At 45.4% G+C, this 19,288-nt stretch overlaps 1 protein-coding gene across 2 annotated transcripts in view; it reads left to right on the top strand.

The window, feature by feature from the left end:
• The first annotated feature begins 2,045 nt into the window (after positions 1–2,045).
• RHBDL3 (rhomboid like 3) overlaps positions 2,046–19,288 on the top strand; it is a 66,890-nt gene continuing 49,647 nt past the window's right edge. The window contains exon 1 of one of the 2 annotated variants that reach the window (XM_069089899.1): positions 2,046–2,280. In XM_069089899.1, coding sequence (XP_068946000.1) covers positions 2,140–2,280 — 141 coding nt within the window. In that variant the 5' untranslated portion in view covers positions 2,046–2,139. Of the gene's footprint in view, positions 2,281–4,238; positions 4,444–19,288 lie in introns of those variants that run through there. The other variant, XM_069089898.1, reaches the window with a different exon arrangement.

The following is a 19,288-nucleotide window of genomic DNA, read 5'->3' on the forward strand; positions in this document are numbered from 1 at the left end:
TCTCATTCATATTAATGGATTTGGACAAACACTGCTTTCTGGGTCCAGGGCTGGAAAAGCTTCCTTACAGATAAGGGTGTGGGAAACCTTTGAAGGTCCAAGTGCCCGAAGTTAGGGTAGGGTCATTGGATTGTAGCTCTAGACCTCTGAGTCCATCTTGTCCAACCCCATTATTTTACAGAGGAGGAAACTGAGGCTTAGAAAGGTGAAGTGACTTGTCCCAGGTCACACAGGGAAGCATCAGAAGTTGAATATGAACCCAGGGCCTCTGAAGGTAGTGGAGTTTGTTAGTTAATAAAAAGAGAAACCACAGGAAGAGCTTCCTTATAAAACACCTGATACAGTTAAGCAGCAGTCCTATCTCCCTTCCACTTTCTCCCCCAAAGTCTCCCCTCACCCCAACTCCTCCTCTCCTCCATTCTTCCTATTTATTTCTCCCTTTCCTCAGGCCTGACGCCGAAAATAAAGTTAACCAAGTCCTTTGCAACTCAAAAACTATCTCCCCTAGGTGATCCTTCCCCTAGATCCTTCCCCTACCCCCTCCTCGATTACTGGAAGGATTCCTCTTCTGGGGGTTCTCAGGAATCCTCAGAAACAACTCATTTGGTAGAGTGGGGAAAGAATGGATACAGTGTGATAACAGAGACTTTGGGTTTTATGGGAAACACTGTGATAGAGCGAGGGAACGGATCCCTGACAATTACAAGCTTTGTGTTTTTTTGAGAGTGAATTAACCTCTCTGAGCCTCTCATTTGTAAAATAGGGATTGCTGCGAGGTTCTGATTAAGTAAAGGGGATTGCAAACCTTAAAGTACTACCTATCAGTTGGAATAATACATAATAATAAATACAATATAATAGTCTGGAGGAGGCATTTCATTGATGGAGATTTGAAATGGTGAGGAGGAAACTCTCAATGCATATGGGCAACTGCTGTGCAATTCTTTGTCTCATAGAGGTTCTTAACCTAGAGTCCTGTTAATAAAAAAAAACTTAATCTAATAGGATTTTTTTTGGTAATCCTATATATCTTATTTTAAGCATTTAAAATCATGATTTCGAGAAAAGATCCCTAGACTTCATCAGAGGGCCCCAGAGGGCCAGGACACACAAAGTAAGTTAAGAATCCCAATGCTGGAGGGCTCCCCAGGTCACTGAAAGGTTGGCCGGGCGGGGCCATCAAGGTAGGCTGAGTTCAAAGTAAGAACAAGGACCCAGGACTTCTAAACGGTGACTGGCTCTACACGCCATGGCCACGCTGCATATTCTCCATAACCATCACTCCTATCATCTTTATGGTTACTGTTATAATTATTAAAGTGAAGAGGGGGGCTTCCACCTTGCCTGCAAACCTCAGGGACTGTGGAGTCATGGGTTCTTGCCAAGGCCCTCCCCAGCCGTGTTCTGGCCTGGATCTGCGATAGCCTTCTCCCTCCTTCAATTACCTAGGTTCCTAGGCTACTGGGCACCTGAGCCTGCGCTAACCAGCGCTCTTCCTGGTCCGCCTTGTTGTATGGCCAACTTGCTCCTGAGGCTCAGAGTATGGAGATGGGGGGAGAAGAGGGGGATGACCGGCCCCGCCCCCGCCCCGCCTCCACCCCGAGGAGGGGGTGGAGCTGAGACTGGGACTCAGAGCGGGCCGCTGGCAGCGCAGCGGGGCCAGAGCGCTTGGGAAGCCGCCGCGGATAGGGGTCTGGGGTGGGCCGGCCCAGGGGCGCCCTGGCGGCGGAGCTGAGCTGAGCCGGGCCGGCCAGCCGGGCCGGGACGAGGGCTGGGGGAGGGAGGAAGCTAGGAAGGAGAGCGCAAGCAGGACAGGGGGCGGGGGCTAGAGCGGCGCCGAGAGAAGTTTGCCCCGCGCCCGCGGCGGCTCCCCGGGGCCATGGGGGCTGGAGCCCGCGGCGGCGGCGACAGAGGAGGAGGCAGCGGCGGAGGAGGCAGCAGCGGCGGCGGCGGAGGCGGCAGCGGAGGCGGCTGGACGCGCTCGGGCTCTCGTTCCCTCGGCCGCGGCGGCGGCGGCTCGGCTGCGTTGGTTGCGCTGGCTGCGCCCTGCGCGCACGGAGCCCCCCGGAGCGGCGCCGGGGCCACCGCGGAAAGTTAACTAGCCCGGTGCGCCGGGGCCCGCGCGGGACGCTCTCGGCCATGGGCGAGCACCCCAGCCCGGCCCCCGCGGTGGCAGCCTGTGCCGAGGCGGAGCGCATCGAGGAGCTGGAGCCCGAGTCCGAGCCTGAGCCGGAGCCCAAGCCCGAGCCCGAGGAGCCGCTGCCCATGGCCCCCGAGGACGTAAGTGCAACTTTCTGCAGCGGGGGGCTAGCCTGGGCTCGCCTTCTCTGCTCTGCCTTTGGGAGCAGCAGAAGAGGGAGGACTACCCTCCCCCCTTCTCTTCCTTTCCCTCCCCCCTTTTCTCCCCCCTCTTTCTCCCCTTTCTTCTCCTCCCCTCCCCTTTCCATACCTTTCCCATAACCAGAAGGTTGCAACTTGGTGGCCTCAAGGTGAAGCAGGACCCCCTGGATCCATGTGCCCGACCCAAGGGCAAAAGTGTTGGGACGGGGCCTGTTATCCAGAGGGAGCGAAGGGGAAGGGTCCCCCGCTCAGATCCTAGCACCTAGGAGCTGGCCACACTTAGTGCTGAAGCTCCCGGATCCTCTGGTCCACCCTCCTAGCCAGCGCAGAGTGGACACTATTTCCTCAAGTTCCAACCCTCCTTCCCTTCCCCAGGGATCCCAAGGGTTCTCCATTCCCGTTCCTGTGCCCCCCACCCCGCCTGGGTCCTTTCTACTAGGCACCTGAGATGGAACCCAGGAGTCCGGGATCCCCTTCTTCAGCAGAGCCCCCTCCCCTCGGATGGTGCAGTGCCCGGGACACACAGTTTTCCCGCAGAGGCAGAGACGTCACCAGCAGTGACTCCCCCTCCCCTCCTCACCCCGCAACTCATGACCTACGAGACACTTTGAATCCCCAGAAGCACCATGCCGCTGCAGACTTCTCCTACACGGTCTCTTTGCAAGAGATACCCTCTTGGTGACTCCCCTCTCTTCTTCCATGCATAGTCCCCATGGATACAATTTGGGGGGGGGGAATGGGAGGGGGAAATGAGCTACTGTTCATCTTTCTTGCTCGAGCAAGATGAGACATTAGGATTCAAACTTAGACCTATCACTGGAGTCCCGGGAGCACTTGGGGAGACACGACACAAAATTGCTTTTAGTATATGATTCCAGAGCTAATGATATAGATTACATATAGATTCTGGGGAATAAGGACTGTGATTTCTGGTGTGGGGGAGGGGCTGCCTCAGAGATGCCCCATTCTAGGGGGCTTCCCCAGGCTAACTACCGAGTGGGGATGCAGTTCCTCTCTGCTAAAGGTGGAGTTTGACTGTTTGGTCTCTTTCCAAGAAAAGCCCCCATCCTTGCCTCTGTTCTTGGCATGGAATAGGATCTCTGCTGATATGGGAAGAGAGCTACCAGCATGGCCCAGAACTGGGGAGGTCTGGTGTGGCTGGACAGAGTTTCTTAAGGACTTTCTCAGAGAGCTGCAGAGGATTCCCGGGGAATGCAGATTAGAAACCAGCCTAGCCACCCCTGTCCTCTGTCCAGGGGCCCCCTGAGCTATGTCTGCCTGGATGCCAAGTGTATATAGACAAGAGACCTGTTGACCTTCGTGCTGACCCCACAGACCCACCTGGATGTACCATAAATCTGGGGCAGCTCAGATTATCCTTGGGTTGTCCCTTTTGCTTCTGTGGTTAAGCAGAATCCCTCCCCCAAATGCCTAGCTTCCACTCACCCCAATGCTCCAGCTCTGTGTGTCTACTTAATTTCAGCTGCTTACTTAGAGCATTTAAGTGCTCACTGGTTGATCTAAAACCTAGGTTTGCTGCAAGTTGGGGATCCCTGCCATCAAAGAGGCTGTATTCTCTAAAGGCTGGGCACATGGGGAAGAAGGATGTGAGCCATGCTAGTGACCAGTCTTGGCAAATGTGTGTCTAACAGAGTTAGGGTCATTGTATCCCTAGTTAAGGTGACTCATGCTGGACTTATTTCTCCCCACCTCCTTTATCACAAGATTAAGGTATTCCCTCCTCCACAAAGAGTGGTCCCCCTTTGCCCTAAGAAAAAAAATGGAGTTTCTGCCCTTCTCCTCCCTGTGTTTGGTGCAGACAGTAACTGGGGGTGGGTTGGGGGGAGAAATGGGTTGGGGAGGAATAGGGCTGCCCAGCTCACTGGCTCTCTTCCAGTATTTCATTGCCAATTCTGCAGCCTGGAGACCAATCTCATGCAGAAGCTGGGAAGCCAGATCAGCTGCATTTCTAATGTTACAGATGCCCTAATGCTGAGCATTTTTTTCTTTCTTTTCTCCTTTTCCTCCTCTTCATTCTCCTCTTCCTCTCCTCTCCTGCACGGCTTCCCTCTCTGTCAGCACTGGAAAGTCCTGTTTGATCAGGTATGTGAGTAGTTAATTCAGCCCCCCCTCCTTTCCCTAGCTCTCCCCTCCCCAGAACTATCAGTCTTCCTGCTGCGTGGGTTTCCCAGGCTTGGCTGCTCACGGAGATGATGACGTCGGGCTGTGGGTGTGGCCTGCCGTGTTTCTGATCTCCAGGCATCAGAAGGAGCCCTGCTCCCCTCCTTGGCTGGGTCTTTCCCCTGGGGACCGTGCCCTTTCCTCTAAGCCATTCCTTACTCCCACCCCAAACCCCATTGATCCGATTTAACCTAAGAGAACTGATGCTTGATCAGCCTGGGGAATCCTTTGCACTCCAGTGGGTTGGAGTTGTGGGGAGTGCTGGGACAATCCCATGGGTGGGTTAGCCACCATCCTAGGATTATCACTGATCTCCCAGAGTGACTCAGAGCATTCCATTTAAGGGCTGATTCACTTACTTCACTCAAGGCTTGGGGGGGATGGGGGGGGGGGGAAGAAGTAGCCAAGGTTGGGAAATGAGATTATCTGCAGTATTTAGGATTGCAGTGGGGGTCAGTGTGTTTGGAAATCTTGGGTTAGAGCTTTTAAGCCCTGAAATAGAGCTCTGACCTTCAGGAAGGAAACCACTCTGTCCTTGGGCAGCATCTTTTAAAATCCCTGCCTTTGAGGAGACCACATAATGGATAGGTACAGAGGAGGCAGCAGGCCAGTCCAGGTTGGGCATTAAAAAAAGCAGAGAGGAGGCATGAGCAATGGGCCATGGCATGGACCACTCAGATTGTAGCCGAGGCGGGGGATTCAGAGAGTAGATACAAGGTATTTTAGAGGATCACTAGCAGAAAAAAGGAGAGAGGGCCACCTTGTGAAAGACCTAGAATGCCAGGTGAAAATCATGGGCAAATTGGTCACTTTCTTGTCACGTCGGTTTCCTCAATTGTCAAATCAGGTGTTTGGATGAGATGATATCTGAGGTCCCTTCTAGCTCTAAATGCTTTGATCTTATAACATAATCCTGTATGTAATTGCTAGTTTTTGAGTGGAGGGTGGAGAAGGGGATGTTTCACCTGCTAACTACCAAGTTTGAGCATGTTTGATCTGGCAATAGCATGTAGAATGAACTGGAAGGGGAAAGAGAATGGAGACAGGGAGATAAGGAACAAAAACACAGAGCAAGTGTGAGGTATTGGGAGTCTGGACTAGGATGAAACCAGTAAGAATGGAGAGGAATGGACCTATAAGGTGGAGATCAAGAATGAAGAATTCACAGGTGTGTGTGTGTGTGTGTGTGTGTTGGAGATAGGATGATGGGATCATATATTTAGAGCTGGAAGAAGGGGCCTCAGAGGCCATAAAGTTCAACTCCTTTATTTTATAGATGAGGAAACTGCAGCACAGAGAGGGTAAGGGACTTGCCCAGGATCATGTGGCTACTGCCTGAAACAGGATTCGAATTTAAGTCTCTAAATCCAGTATTCTCTCCACCACTCATACTGCTTTCCTCACCTCCATCTCTCAGAATCCTTAGCTTCCTTCAGAAGCTCCAAAGGGCACCTCCCCCATGATGTCCTTCCAGTTTGTCTCCTCTCTCTGATTCTAGGGATCCCCCCAAATTTCCCTGCCTCTAATTTGCATCTATTTTGCTATGTATTTCTCTGCCTGTGTGGCATTTTCCTTGACAGAATACAAGCTCTTTGAGGCCAAGGACTGTTTTGTTTTTATCTTTCTATCTCCAGGACCTAGAACAGAGCTTGGTGAACAAAGTGCTTAATAAAGATAAAACACCTTGATTCTGAGTCACAAAAGCAGGTAGTAGGGGAGGAGCCTTTCTGGAGGGGAAAGAAAGAGATCCACTTTAGAAGTGTGAAATTTGAAGCCACCTCCCAATGGAGATATACAGCAGTTATGTGTCTAAAGGTTTGGAACTGCAGAATTTGGGAGTCTTTGTCCTTCCACCAAGGGTCCCCTAGGGACAGGTACAGTGGGTTGGGGCATGGTTTCTCAAAGATGTGAGTGTGGCTTGCACAGCCTTTCATACCTGCTTGATTTAGAATCTGAACTAAGTCTATTCTCTCTCTCTCTCTCTCTCTCTCTCTCTCTCTCCCTCTCTCTCCCTCTCTCTCCTTCCTTTCCCTCTCTCTCCTCCCTCCCTCTCTCCCTTAAACTCCCCTCTTTTCTCCCCATCTCTTCCTTTCACCCCCCACCATGGCTCTTCCTACTCCCTCCTTCCTCTCCCTCTTCTCCCCCTCCCTCCCTCTCTTTTGTTTGTCTCATTAGTTCTGTTAGATTTTGTGTGTTTACATTTTCAGATAGACTATTTCTATTGATTTTGAAAAACTATTAAGAGAGGCTTGGGAGATACCTAGAGGATAAGTGTGGTCAGCCTAGCAGAGATCCTAGATCCTTGTTTCCCAAGCCAGAAAGGAACACTGGAGGTCATCTTTTGATCCTCTCCCCAGCCCTTCCTCCCCTGAAGTGAAACCATCCTAGACAAACAGGAAACAAGTCTCTTCTTAAAGACCCGAAGAAAATGAACTACCATAACCTCTCTCAGTTAATCCATGCTCAGGATGTTTGGTCTTATGTCTGATCTCCATCCCACTTCATTTTGTAAACTCCTGATGATTCATTTCATAGGATTCTAAGTTCATAGATCTAGACTCCAATTCCCTCATTTTCCAAATGAGGAAATTGAGGAACTAAAAGGCTAAGTGAAGACACACAGGGAGTAAATGTGAGAGGTGGAATTTGAATTCTTCTAACTCTGAATGCAGTGTTATTTCTCCTACATCACATTGCCATGACCATTTCTGGTGGAGTGGTGGGACTTGACATTCACTCTGTCTGTATTTGAGAGTTTCTCTTCTTTTCAAGCAGTGAGATAAGTGGACCATTCTCTGACTTGGAGCCAAGAGCCCTGGGCTCAGATCTTGCCTCTGACACTTATTCACTCTGTGATCCTGGGCAAGTCACCTAATTTTTCTGAGTGTATCATTTTTCTGATCTGCAAAATGAGGGTATTAGACTACATGGCCTCTAAGATTCCTTCCAGTTTTAAATCTGTGATCCTATGACCTCACCATGGGACCAAGGGAAGTACAAGGAGTTTTATAAAGAGTTGTTTACCTGGGGAGAATACCAATTTGTATTGGAAATGTATTTGAAAGGATTTCATTCAGTCCCTTTTTTTCCCTTCCTTTGGCTCTGGTTCATGATTAGGTAAAGGTGTTGGTCCTTCTAAAGTGTGGAATGCTTGACAGAGACACTAGGTGAGTCTCATCCCCATATTGTGGCAACTAATTGGTGCAGTGCTCTGGGCCCAGAGTCAGGAAGACCTGAGTTCAAATCCAGAATCAGACACTTAGTAGCTGTGTGACCCTGGGCAAGTCACAACCTCTGTTTGCCTCCATTTCCTTAACTGTAAAAATGAAGATAATAATAGCGCCTCTCTCCTAGGGTTGTTGTAAGGATCAGAGGAGATGATATTTGAAAAGCAATTAGCACAGTGTCTAACAAATAGTAGGTGCTTAATAAATGCTTATTCCTTCCTTCTGGTTATAGTGTATATAAAGTATTTTTCAAATCTCACAGTGATATATACATAAATATATACTCATATATTTGCTATTATTTTTGAAGACAGTTAAGTGGAATAGATTATAGCATGCTTGAGTCAGAAAATGTGCCTTTAAATCCCAAATTAGGCACTTACTCCCTGAGTGACCTTAAGTAAGTCACTTAAAGTTCAGTTTCCTCATCTATAAAATAGGTGCAATAATGCCACCTATTTCACAGAGCTGGTGTGAGGACCAATAGAGATGTAAAGCTCTTTGCAAGCCTTACAATGCCTTCGATGCTCCTATTCCTTACAACTATTACTTTACACAGAGAGGGGAAGACTCATGTCTGTCACACATTGGCTAGTGAAACAGCATTTGGGTTTTAGTTCTCAGATCCCTCCACACACAGTACAAATATACCTGGGTGTATCTCTGAAGAGGTCAGGAGAAAACAGCTGGTTTAATAGGAAATTCCTAAGTGACCTTGAGCAAAGTCACTTCAATTTACCAAGCCTTTGAAACTTCATCTGTCAAATAAGGGGGTTGGGCTAGACAGCCTCTGAGCTCGCTTCTAGTTTTAAAGGATTCTCTGATCCTAATGACTTCCTTAGTCTCATTTTTCTCATCTGCAAAATAAGGGGGTTGGATTGGTTCTGAGGTCACTTCCTATTCTAAATCTAATCTTCTAGACCCTAGGCACATTCTGGGCCTCAAGTTTCTTCATTTGTAAAATGAGGGGGTTGAACTCTCTAACCTTTACAACCCCCCAGGTCCAAATCATTGATCTTCTGAACTCAATCCTTCACATACAGATGTTGACGGCGTCATTGACCTGTTGGCCATCAGTGTGGTACACAAACTTGGAATTCTGTTTCTGGTGGTAGGGATAGATTTGATTTGAGTTGCGTTGGTTTGCACTCTCTCATCTTCATCTTGGTTCCCAGTGACCTGGATTCGTAAGATGTTTGGCCCAGGAGACAATGGAGTGATCAGCCCACTTGGGGATCAAACCCATGACCTTTGTCTTGTTAGCCTAGTGGAATAACTAACACGGCCAATAAGCTAAGATGCTTCTAAAGGTGTTGGGGTGGAGGATGGAGTGATGTCAGACTCCTCCACAATTTGCCATCTGGACTGGTCTCCTCTAGCCGGCTTTGCTGGGGGTCAGGGGGGAGTTTTCCAGTGGCATCATCCTGCCTCTGAACTTTAGGATCTGGGTGGCCTTAGACAAGTGGTTTCACTTTCCTCAGTTTCTTCCATTAAAATTAGGCTTAGTGAACTCAGATCTCTTCTGGCTCTGGAGTTCTGATCCCTTAACCCTGCCCTGAGAACCCATTCTCCAGGATTTGTATCTTTGTCATAAAACCAGGCACATTTTAGGTAATCGATGTCTTCAGAAGCTGTGAGTAAAAAAAAAAAAAATACTTCTGAGATGTTGGTCCTGGTAGAGGCACAGTTTGTCAGGGCCTGCCTTTTCCCAAACCAGAGAGGCTCCTCTAAGGAAAGACACTTCTTTCTCCCCATCTGATTTCCCTCCATTGGTCCCTCCCCTTTGGTTCCCCCATGTGGGGACCCTCCATATTCCCTGACCCTGAAGCCTCATCTCATTTGCAGTCCTCCAGCAAGCTGGCTCTAGGGGACTCTGGGAAAAGGGGAACAGACAAGAGGGCTGAATAGATTATACAGGCACAGAGGGAGAAACACCTGCCCCTGAGGCTGTCATCTGCTTCTGCTCCAAGACCCTTCGTCCCTGGAACATGCGATTAATGAGCTGAGAGGGGCTCCCAGAGAGGGACAAAGGGAAGAGGCTTAAAAAAAAACTTACAGACCTTATCCTCTATCTCTCACTGTCCTTCCCCTCAACCTTTCTAGCCCTTTATATTTAAAAAAATTGTTTTAGATTTCTAAATATGACAAACACCAATGAAAACGAACATTTTTTCATACACCAAAGAACAGAAAATAGGATTATATATGAAACTGAGAATCTAAATACACACAGCTTCTTTTTTTTAAAGTACATACTCAATTCAGCATGGTAGTTGCGGAGTTCTCCTGACTATCTGTTATGTCTTCCAGACTTCAATTAGTCAAAGGAGGTCTCTTCTGTGCATTTCCTTTGAAATGTTTCACTGATGCTTGTTTCTTTTTTGCTATTATTAGGGAGTCCTAGGTGGTAGAGTCGAGCAAGTACTAAAACTGTAGTTAGGAAGACAAGAGTTCAAATACAACCCCAAATAGTAGCTGTCTGAACCGGGGAAATTCACTTAACCTCCCACAGATTTAGTTTTCTGATCTGTGAAATGGGCATGATAATAACACCTTCCTGCTAGTTTTATTATGAATTTCAACTGAGAAAATATTTATAAAATACTGTACAAACCTTTCAGAGCTACATAAATACTAGCTATTGTTATTATCACTAGGTTTCCTCAGTCCTCCAATTCTACACCCCCCCCCCAAAAAAAGATTTGGTTTATTTATAGCAAATTAGCTTAGCCAAGCAAAACATATCCATAAATTTACCACAGCTAAAATGTATGTCTCATTCTGTAACTCTAGTCTATCACTTGTCTATATGGAAATAGGAAGCTTGCTTCATCATCAGTCCTCTGAAGTCTTGATAAGTCATTGCGTTGATTAGATAGTTAATAAACATTTCTTACGCACCCATCATGTTCCAGGCACTATGCTGAGTTAAGGACCAGGGGTACGCCATCTAGATGTGTACCATTCCTGCTCCATGTGCCTGTCTTCCATATCCTCCAACAATTAGGATTTTCCTTTTTTTTTTACTTGAAAAGTTGTTTTAATTTGCATTTCTTTCATTACTTATTTGGAGCATTTTTTTCATATTGATATTGATAGCTTGCTTTTCTTCTTTTTGAGAACTTCCTGTTCACATCTTTTGACTATTTACCTATTGGGAATGGCTCTTGTTTTCAAATATTTGAATCACTTCCTTATATATTCTGGATATCAGGTCTTTATCATAGAAACTTGCTGCAAAGATTTTTCCCTAGTTAACTATTTCCTTTTTAATTCTAGCTGCATTGATTTTGTTTATGTAAAAGCTTTATAACTTTATGCATCAAAATTGTCCATCTTACATACTATTAATTTCTCTATTCCTTGCTTGGTCAAGAAATCTTCCTCTAGTCATAGTTGTGAATGGTGTCTCTTGAATCTATTTATGATGTGATATGGTATGAGATCTTGGCCTAATTCTAATTTCAGTCAGACTGCTTTGCAGTTTTCCCAACATCTGGGGTCTTTCGGTTTAGCAAATACTATGTTTCTGTGTTTGTTTTTATCTCACCAATCAACTTTTTTATTTTTTAACTAATACCAAAGAGTTTGGATAATTATTGCTTTGTAGTATGATTTGAGATCTGGCCCTGCTAGACCCCTTTACTTACCACTTTTTCATTATTGAGATTTTTGATCTTTTGTTCCTCAAATGAATTTTGTTATTTTTTTCTAGCTCTTTAAAATTAAAATAATCTTTTTGTAGTTTGGTATTACACTAAACAAGTAAATTGCTTTAGTTATTATTTTGTTTCTAGTTGCTATTATTTTATACTATTTAGTACTACTTTAATACAAAATATTGTACTATTTAGTTACTATTGCCATTTGTATAATATTAGCATGTCCCAACCATGAACAATTAGTAAGTCTCCAATTTTTAGGCCTATATACATATATATATATATATAATGAATGTTTTGTAGTGTGCTCATATAATTCCTGTGTGTGTCTTGGTAGGTGGATTTCCAAATATTTTATACATTTTGCAGTTATTTGAAATTGAATTTCTCTTTTACCTTTACATTTTTCAAGTGAAGTTCAGTATTCATGAGGCTGCTTCTGTTCACTACAAAGCCAGCCTCATTGGTCCTATCCTTATTACTCTCCTTCCCCCCTCAGTGTAGTATTATTAATCCTTTTATTCCTATTCCTCTACCCCCAATAAAAATAACTTTTTCTCTAACTTGAGGGGCTGGGTCCAGGATGGATCACAGAAGGTATGTTTCTTTGATTCTTGCCCAAATGAAGCAGTATCTTGCCATGAAAAGAATACTGGATTTTGAGTCAGAAGGCCTGAGTTCAAATGCTGGTTCTGTCAATTTCCTCTTTCATGACTTACCCCATTTGACTGTCTGGGCATCTTCTGGAAGGCAGAATTTGGTCTAGATGGCCTCTGATATCCCTTCCAGATCTCAATCTATAAAACTGCCATGGGATAAGAAAGCATCTTATGTACACACTCAAATGAATGGCTCTGTGCCAGGAATTGAGGTTATGACTAAAAATCCATTTCCCTCTCTAGGGTTCTTCCATCCCTCTGAGATGTTGCTGTATTCTTTGGTCCTGGAGCTTAAAGGACATAGGGTTCTGCCCTTTCTACCTGAACTTCACACAGAGAAAGGAGAGGTGTGACTGGGAAGCATTGCTTGAGGGGTTAGAGCAGTAAACTTTTAACCCTCCCTATTTTTATTATACTGGCTTAACTGTATTAATCAGTTTCCACAGTCCTAGAACCATAGAATCTTAGAATTAATTAGAAGGAACTTTTTAGTCCTCTAAGTCAGACCTTCCTACCTCTATTTTACTGAGGCCCAGAGGGAAGGAAATTACTTGTCCAAGGTCACACTGCTAATCATTGGTACAAAAATTCAAATACAAGTCTCTGCACTCTTGGTATAGTAGAAAGAGCATGGAATTAGAAGTCAGAGAGTCTAGGATTAAGTCTCACCTCTGCTATTTAACTATATGTGTAATCTTGGACACGTCACTTTATTTTCCTGGGTCTCAGTTTCCTTAACTGTATAATAGGGGAGGATCAGACTTGATGTACATTCCATTCTAGATCCATTCTAGATCTAGGCTGCTATGATCCCTACTTCCTCAATCCTCCCACTAAACCACTGGCTCTAGGTGGCACAGTAGACAGAACAATGGACTTGGAGCCTGGAAGTCCTGTGTTCAAATCCAACCTCAGACACTTATTATATGTGTGACCCTGGACAAAGCATTAACTTCTGTTCATCTCAGTTTCCTCATCTATAAAATGGGGATAATTATAACACCTACCTCACAGGGTTTTTATGAGGATCAAATGAGATAATAATTGTAAAGTGTATGGCACTTAGTAAGTGCTATATAAATGTTAACAATCACCACCACCACCATCATCATCATCACCACTACCACCACCGCTACCACCATCACCACTACCACCACCATACCACCATCATCATCATCATCACCACTACTACCACCACTACCACTATCACCACCACCACCATCACCATCACAATCATCATCGCCACCACCACCACCACCACCATCATCATCATAGCACTTTAAAACCTTAAAGTACTATATAAATGTTAACTATTCCTGTTATTATATATCTGGTTGTGCCTTGCTGGGGAGGAACAAGGCAGGTAAAGAAGGGGAAGGAAAGGCATTCCTACCCAACAGTCCACTAGACTTTGAGAGACACTTGACTTTTTGTTCAGCCCTAGATGAACTCCTTGGTTCGTGGATTAGTGGAAGGAGCCCTGGGACTGCCTAGCTCAGAATCCCAGCCAGGATTATTTGCTAGCTGGGTAAATATGGATAAATCATTTCCATATAGCGACCTCAGGTCCTTCTTCTTTAAAATGATGGAGCTGAACTCGATCTGAAAGGTTCCTTCCAGTTCTAGCATCTCAGAGCCTGGCTATGGCTCTGATGGGCTGAATCATTGACTTGTGGTGTATTTGTGTGAACATCTGTGTTCGCACCTTTCAGACATGGGCATGTTTCACCCAGAGATGACCTAGGTTGAGACGGAGATTGTAAGGGTTAATAAATATCAGACTGAATTTGAAACCTCTGACCAAATCCAATTTTCCTTCTATTGCACCGTGATAATTATCTTAAGTTCAGGAGAGCTGTCAAGTGGAAGAAGGATTAGGTTTGTTTTGTTAACCGGAGAGGGTAGAAGTAGGATCTCAATGGGTAGAATTTCCAGAATGACCAATTTAGGTTTGAAAGGAAAGCGTGTCAATAATTAGAGGTGTCTCAAATAGGCATGGGGCACAGAGGGAGGTGGTGAGCTCCCTGTCACCAGAAATTCCTGGAAAGCTGTAGAATGGTTTGGATAAGATGGCCTTAAGCAAAACCAATCCCCTTCTTGGCTTTGTCCAGAAAATAGTTGTCTCTTTCTGCCCACCCCCCCCCCCCCCCCCCCCTGAGTCCATCACCTTTCTGTCAGGAAGAGGCAGCTGATGGGATTTATCATGGCTCCTCTGGAATTGTGCCAACTTCCCCATTCTTCAAGTGAAAAAACTGAGGCCCAGGAAGGTAAGTGGTTAGCTCAAGGTCACCCAGGTAGCAGAGACAGGATTTGAATCCAGGATCTCTGACTCCAAATCAAGATCTTCTACCACATGACCTTGCTTCCTTAAAATTCTTGGGGTGGCTAGGTGGCACAGTGAATAGAGCACCAGCCCTGGAGTCAGGAGAACCTGAGTTTAAATCCAGCCTCAGACACTTGACACATTTACTAGCCATGTGACCTTGGGCAAGTCACTTAACCCCAATTTCCCTACCTTCCGCCCTCCAGAAAAACAAAAACAAAAAAAAAACTCTTGTGACTGGGAAAATCACTGAACTTCTCTGGGTCTCAGTTTCCTCATCCTTCTCCTTTATGCCCTACCTTCGACATGAAGCCTTTTCTGATCCTCACCATTTTCCTTACCTTTCTTTGTATTTAACTTTTGTTCAGTTGTTTTTCGGTCATGTCTGATTCGTTTTGACCTCATTTGGGGTTTTCTTGGCAGAGATACTAGAGTAGTTTGCTCTTTCTTTCTCCAGCTCATTTTTATTAAGTAGTTTTTTCATTGTGTCCAACTCTCCATGACCGCATTTGGGGTTTTCTTGGCAAAGATATGGGAGTGGTTTGCCATTTCCTTCTCCACCTCATTTTACAAATGAGGAAATCGAGGCAAACAGGGTTAAGTGACTTGCCCAGGGCCACATGGCCAGTAAGTGCCTAAGGCCAGATATGAACTCTGGAAGAGAAATCCGTCTTCCTAGCTCCAGGCGCAGTGCTCTGTGCGCTATGGAGCCGCCTAGCCACCCCTATTTAACTATGTATGTTTATTCTCCTTTGTATGCACTTCTTGTCTTCTCCCCATAGAATGTAAGTTCCTTGAGGTCAGGGACTATTTAATTTTTGTCTTTGCATCCCCTGCTCCTGGCACGGGGCCAAGACCAGAGAAGAAGCAACAACCTTGTTAATCAATTGGTCTGTAAATGAGAGAAAAGGACAGTCTCTGGAATCCTTTCTAACTCTTTGTTCTATGGTCACATAACTCTTTTCTGTGGCATGGTGGATAGAGTGCTAGGCCTGGATTCAGGAAGACCTGAGTTCAAATTCAGCTTCCTGAATTAGTTGCATAACCCCAGGAAAGTCATAACCTCAGTTTGCCTCAGTTTCCTCATCTGTAAAATGAGGTTAATAATAGCATGTACTTTCTGGGGTAAAGCACTTGGCAAACTTTAAATATCTATATGAATGCTATCCGTAATTATGATCATTATTAAGTTAACCCTTTTCTAGCTTGCATCATAGTCACTGTAAGGACAGAGGTGATTTATTTTTGGTAGGAAAAAGCATCATGGAAAGGTAGGGTGCCATGATTTATGGAGTTCTTTCCCTTTTCCCAGTTGCAATTGAAAAGTGCTGGAGTAGTGTTACTACCCTCCCATCCTCATCACTTCCAGCAGCTGCTGGCCTGAACGTTATTTATGGGAAGCTGTAAATGTCTGTGAATGGTACGAAGGGGTTTGGGTCAACTCTATAGAGCAGTAACCCCCTGGCAGGCTCATTAATTCCACTCAGCTCAGAATCATGTTTAAGAAGGCAAAGAGAAAAGTCAAGTCAACCATCCAGCCCCCCTCCCTTCCCCTGCACCCCTGGAGAAGGAACATCTGTTATTCTTTTGGACTTTTCCCCCTCAGGGCACCTACTGCTCTGATAATGATAATAGCTAGCATTTGTATAGTGCTTTAAGGTTTGCAAAGAATTTTTATGTATCTTTTCACATTTGAGCCTTACAGGACCCTTTGGGGTAGGTGCTAAAGTCACCTCCCATTTTACAGATGGGAAAATTGAGGCTGGGACAATGTTTGGGTTTTTTTAGTCACTTACTCAGAGTCGCACAGTAAGTGACTGAGGTATGATTTGAAGTCAGGTCTTCCTGAGGCAAGTTTAGCACTCACTATGCCATTCAGCTGCTTGATGGAAGATGGAGATTGCTGCTGAGGTTTGGGAGAAGCTGGAGGGTTGGCTTCCTAGTCTAACCCTCAGGATTATTTAGAGTTTCTAGAACCCAAGTGGAACTTCTCCCTGATGTATCCTGGGCACCAGGATATTCCTCTCTTTTTTTGTGGTAATTTGGGAGTGGGAGAGAACCTCAGAGGTCATCTGAAAGGAAAGGAAAGAATATACACTCCCTTTGAAATTTGTATTTAAAAGATATTTATTGCCATCTTTTGCCCCCTTCCAGAGATCCATCCCTCATAACAAAGAATAAGAAAGAGAAAAAACAATCGATTCAGCAAAACTAACCTACCTATCAACCAAGTTGACGTTATAGGTTCCCGACCCACAGTATCCCATCTTTGCAAAGAAGGAAGAGTGGTAACTTCTTACAACTCTTCTTTAGAGCCAAGATGGACCATTGGAATTGTATTCAGTTCTATTGCCTCGATGTTTCTTCCATTTATATTGTAGTCATTGCCTGTAGGGTACTGTTTTACTTGTGCAGTTTGTCTGGGTTTGTATCAGTTCATTGAAGTCTTCCTACTCTTCTCTGAATCCTTCAGATTCTTTGTTTCCTAAGAAACAGTAATATTCCTTTATATTCATGTACCAGAGGGTGTTTAGCCATTGGCTGTCTACTTTGTTTCCAATTCCTTTCTACTGCATCGAATATTGCTGTAAACATTTTCGTGTCTATAGAAGCTTTCTTTTGATCACTGACCTCCTTCAGGGATATGCCTGGTTGTTCAACATCCTCATTTTACAAAAAAGGAAAGAGACAAGTGAAGTGATGACTGGGGTTACACAAGTAGTATGAGATTCAAACCTGGGTCTTTTGACCCCCAATCCATAATTCTTTCCATTGCACTATGCTGCCTTAATGAAAGGAAATTAATTTGGCATAGGTTCATATATTTCAAGAGAATTTAGAGGTCAATGAGTCCAACTCCATCATCATGTCACTGATGAGAAAACTGAGCTCCAGATGGGTAAAGTGACTTGCCCAGGGTCACATAGGTTAGTAAGTGCCAGAAGTGGGATTTGCTGGACAGTCAATTTGTGACATGGGGCTCCTGGGGTGCCAGAACCAAGGCACTCTGCTAACCACCTGGATTAGACAGGCTAAATTCAGCACTCATGTTCCCTAAAACTCCTAGAGACAACTCCAAGATTTCTACATCCTCCTGACTTGGGGAGGTATAAAATTCACTATATTTGTATACAAAATTTAAGTGTCAGGTTCTAAGTGGTTTACCAGCTAATCTAGGACTTCCTTGGGTTCTCTCCTGGTAGTTGATGTGGAGCTGTCCTGTCTTGGGTGCTGACTCATCCTCATGACCTGTCTCTTGGGTTCCTAATCGTTTGTTTGATTGTGCTTTCACAGACTTTGAACTGGAAGGGACTTTAGAGGTCATATTGTCCAACTCCCTCATTTTACATATGAGGTACTTGAAGACCAGAGAGTGGAAGTTACTTGCCCAAAGTCACACAAGTAGTAAATAATAGAGGAGAGAATTGAGCACAGCTCATTTGACTCTAAGGCTTTGTCCACTGCACCATACTACTTGAGATCTGACAGGTGGGGAAACTGAGGCACGAAGAAATTAGAATCCAGTTTCCTCGGCTCTGAATCAGGGTCCCATTTCTCGGGACCTCCCTTCCCCATCTTGAGGAAGTGGGGAAAGACACCAGGCAATGTCTGTAGCAACTTAGTGTATTAGAGTATCAGGGAAAGGGTTTGAGGAAGGGGAGGTGCAGGATGTCTGAGAGCCTGGTGCTGGGGAGGGGAGGAGCTGGGGGGGATTAGGGGGCCAGAGGGCGGGGGTGCTGGCTGGATTAAAAATTCCCGCTGAGCCGCTTGAGGCTCTTTTCAAGGCCTTGGCAGGTGGGTGGGAGGAGGGGACTTGTGGGGGCTTCTTCTTCAGTGCCGGCACTTTGTGTTAATGGGCTTCCCATTGGGCCCGTTTAGCCCCCCTTTGCTCCCCCCAGCCCTTTCAGACTGCATCTTTAACTTGGCCTTATGCCTCATTTGAAGCCCCAGCCACCCTGGGTGCTATTCAGAGCCCTACTGCCTTGAGGCTACTCCCTTAACCCACAGGTCCAATTCATCTCTCTCAGCTGGGCCCCTGTAGCCCCATTCATTGCTCACATTCCTCCAACAACCCAGCCCTAGGCTGTCCAACCCCGATGGTCCCCCCCCCTTCCCTTTGGATTCAGACCACCCCTAGGCTGCTCAGTACTTTCTCTTTCTTCTTTCACTAATTTAGATATACCTCCAGTACTTTAGGGGAGGGGTTCCTAACTTCTTTCGTGTCTTGTATCCCTTTGGCGATATGGTGATTCAGCCTATGGACTCCTTCCCAGAAGAATGTTTTTTACTGCATATAATAAAATACATAGGATTACGAGGGATATCAATCATATTGAAATACAGTTATTTATTTAAAAAGGGTTTTTTAAAAGTTCTTGAACCCTAGGTTAAGACCCTTAATGTTTTAGGACCTCCCATCTGATCAGATCAGCTCCCTTAGATAAATCCAGGACAAGGCCTAATGGTAGGGGGTGGGGTGGATTTTTTATGGCATTAAAACAATAGAGTCTTTATTGCCTTTTATTTTTAGGGCTAGTTTCTCTGAAAGTGCCTAATGAGGATCCCAGCCTATAAACATTTTGTCTGGGAAGTAGGAGGGATGGAACACTTTGAGGCAGGAAGAGGATGAAGCATTGGCCCTGTATGTCATAGCCAATCTGGGCAGAAGCCATTATAAGGAATAGTCACAGAAACAAGTCACTTTATCCAATTGGCAACAGTCAGCAGAACATGAAACAAATAAGTACAATTGTAGTCAGTCAGTAAACATTAAGTGCCTACTGTGTGCCAGGCCCTGTGTGAAGTACTGGGGGTACAAAGAAAGGTAAAAGACAGTCCTTGCTTTCAAGGATCCTCATGGGTCAGATGAGCCGGAGAAGGAAATGGCCAACCGCT

This window comes from Petaurus breviceps, unplaced genomic scaffold (assembly GCF_028583685.1).
Source record: "Petaurus breviceps papuanus isolate PSGF00001 unplaced genomic scaffold, PetGlider_PUasm1.0 186, whole genome shotgun sequence".
Classification (NCBI taxonomy): domain Eukaryota; kingdom Metazoa; phylum Chordata; class Mammalia; order Diprotodontia; family Petauridae; genus Petaurus; species Petaurus breviceps.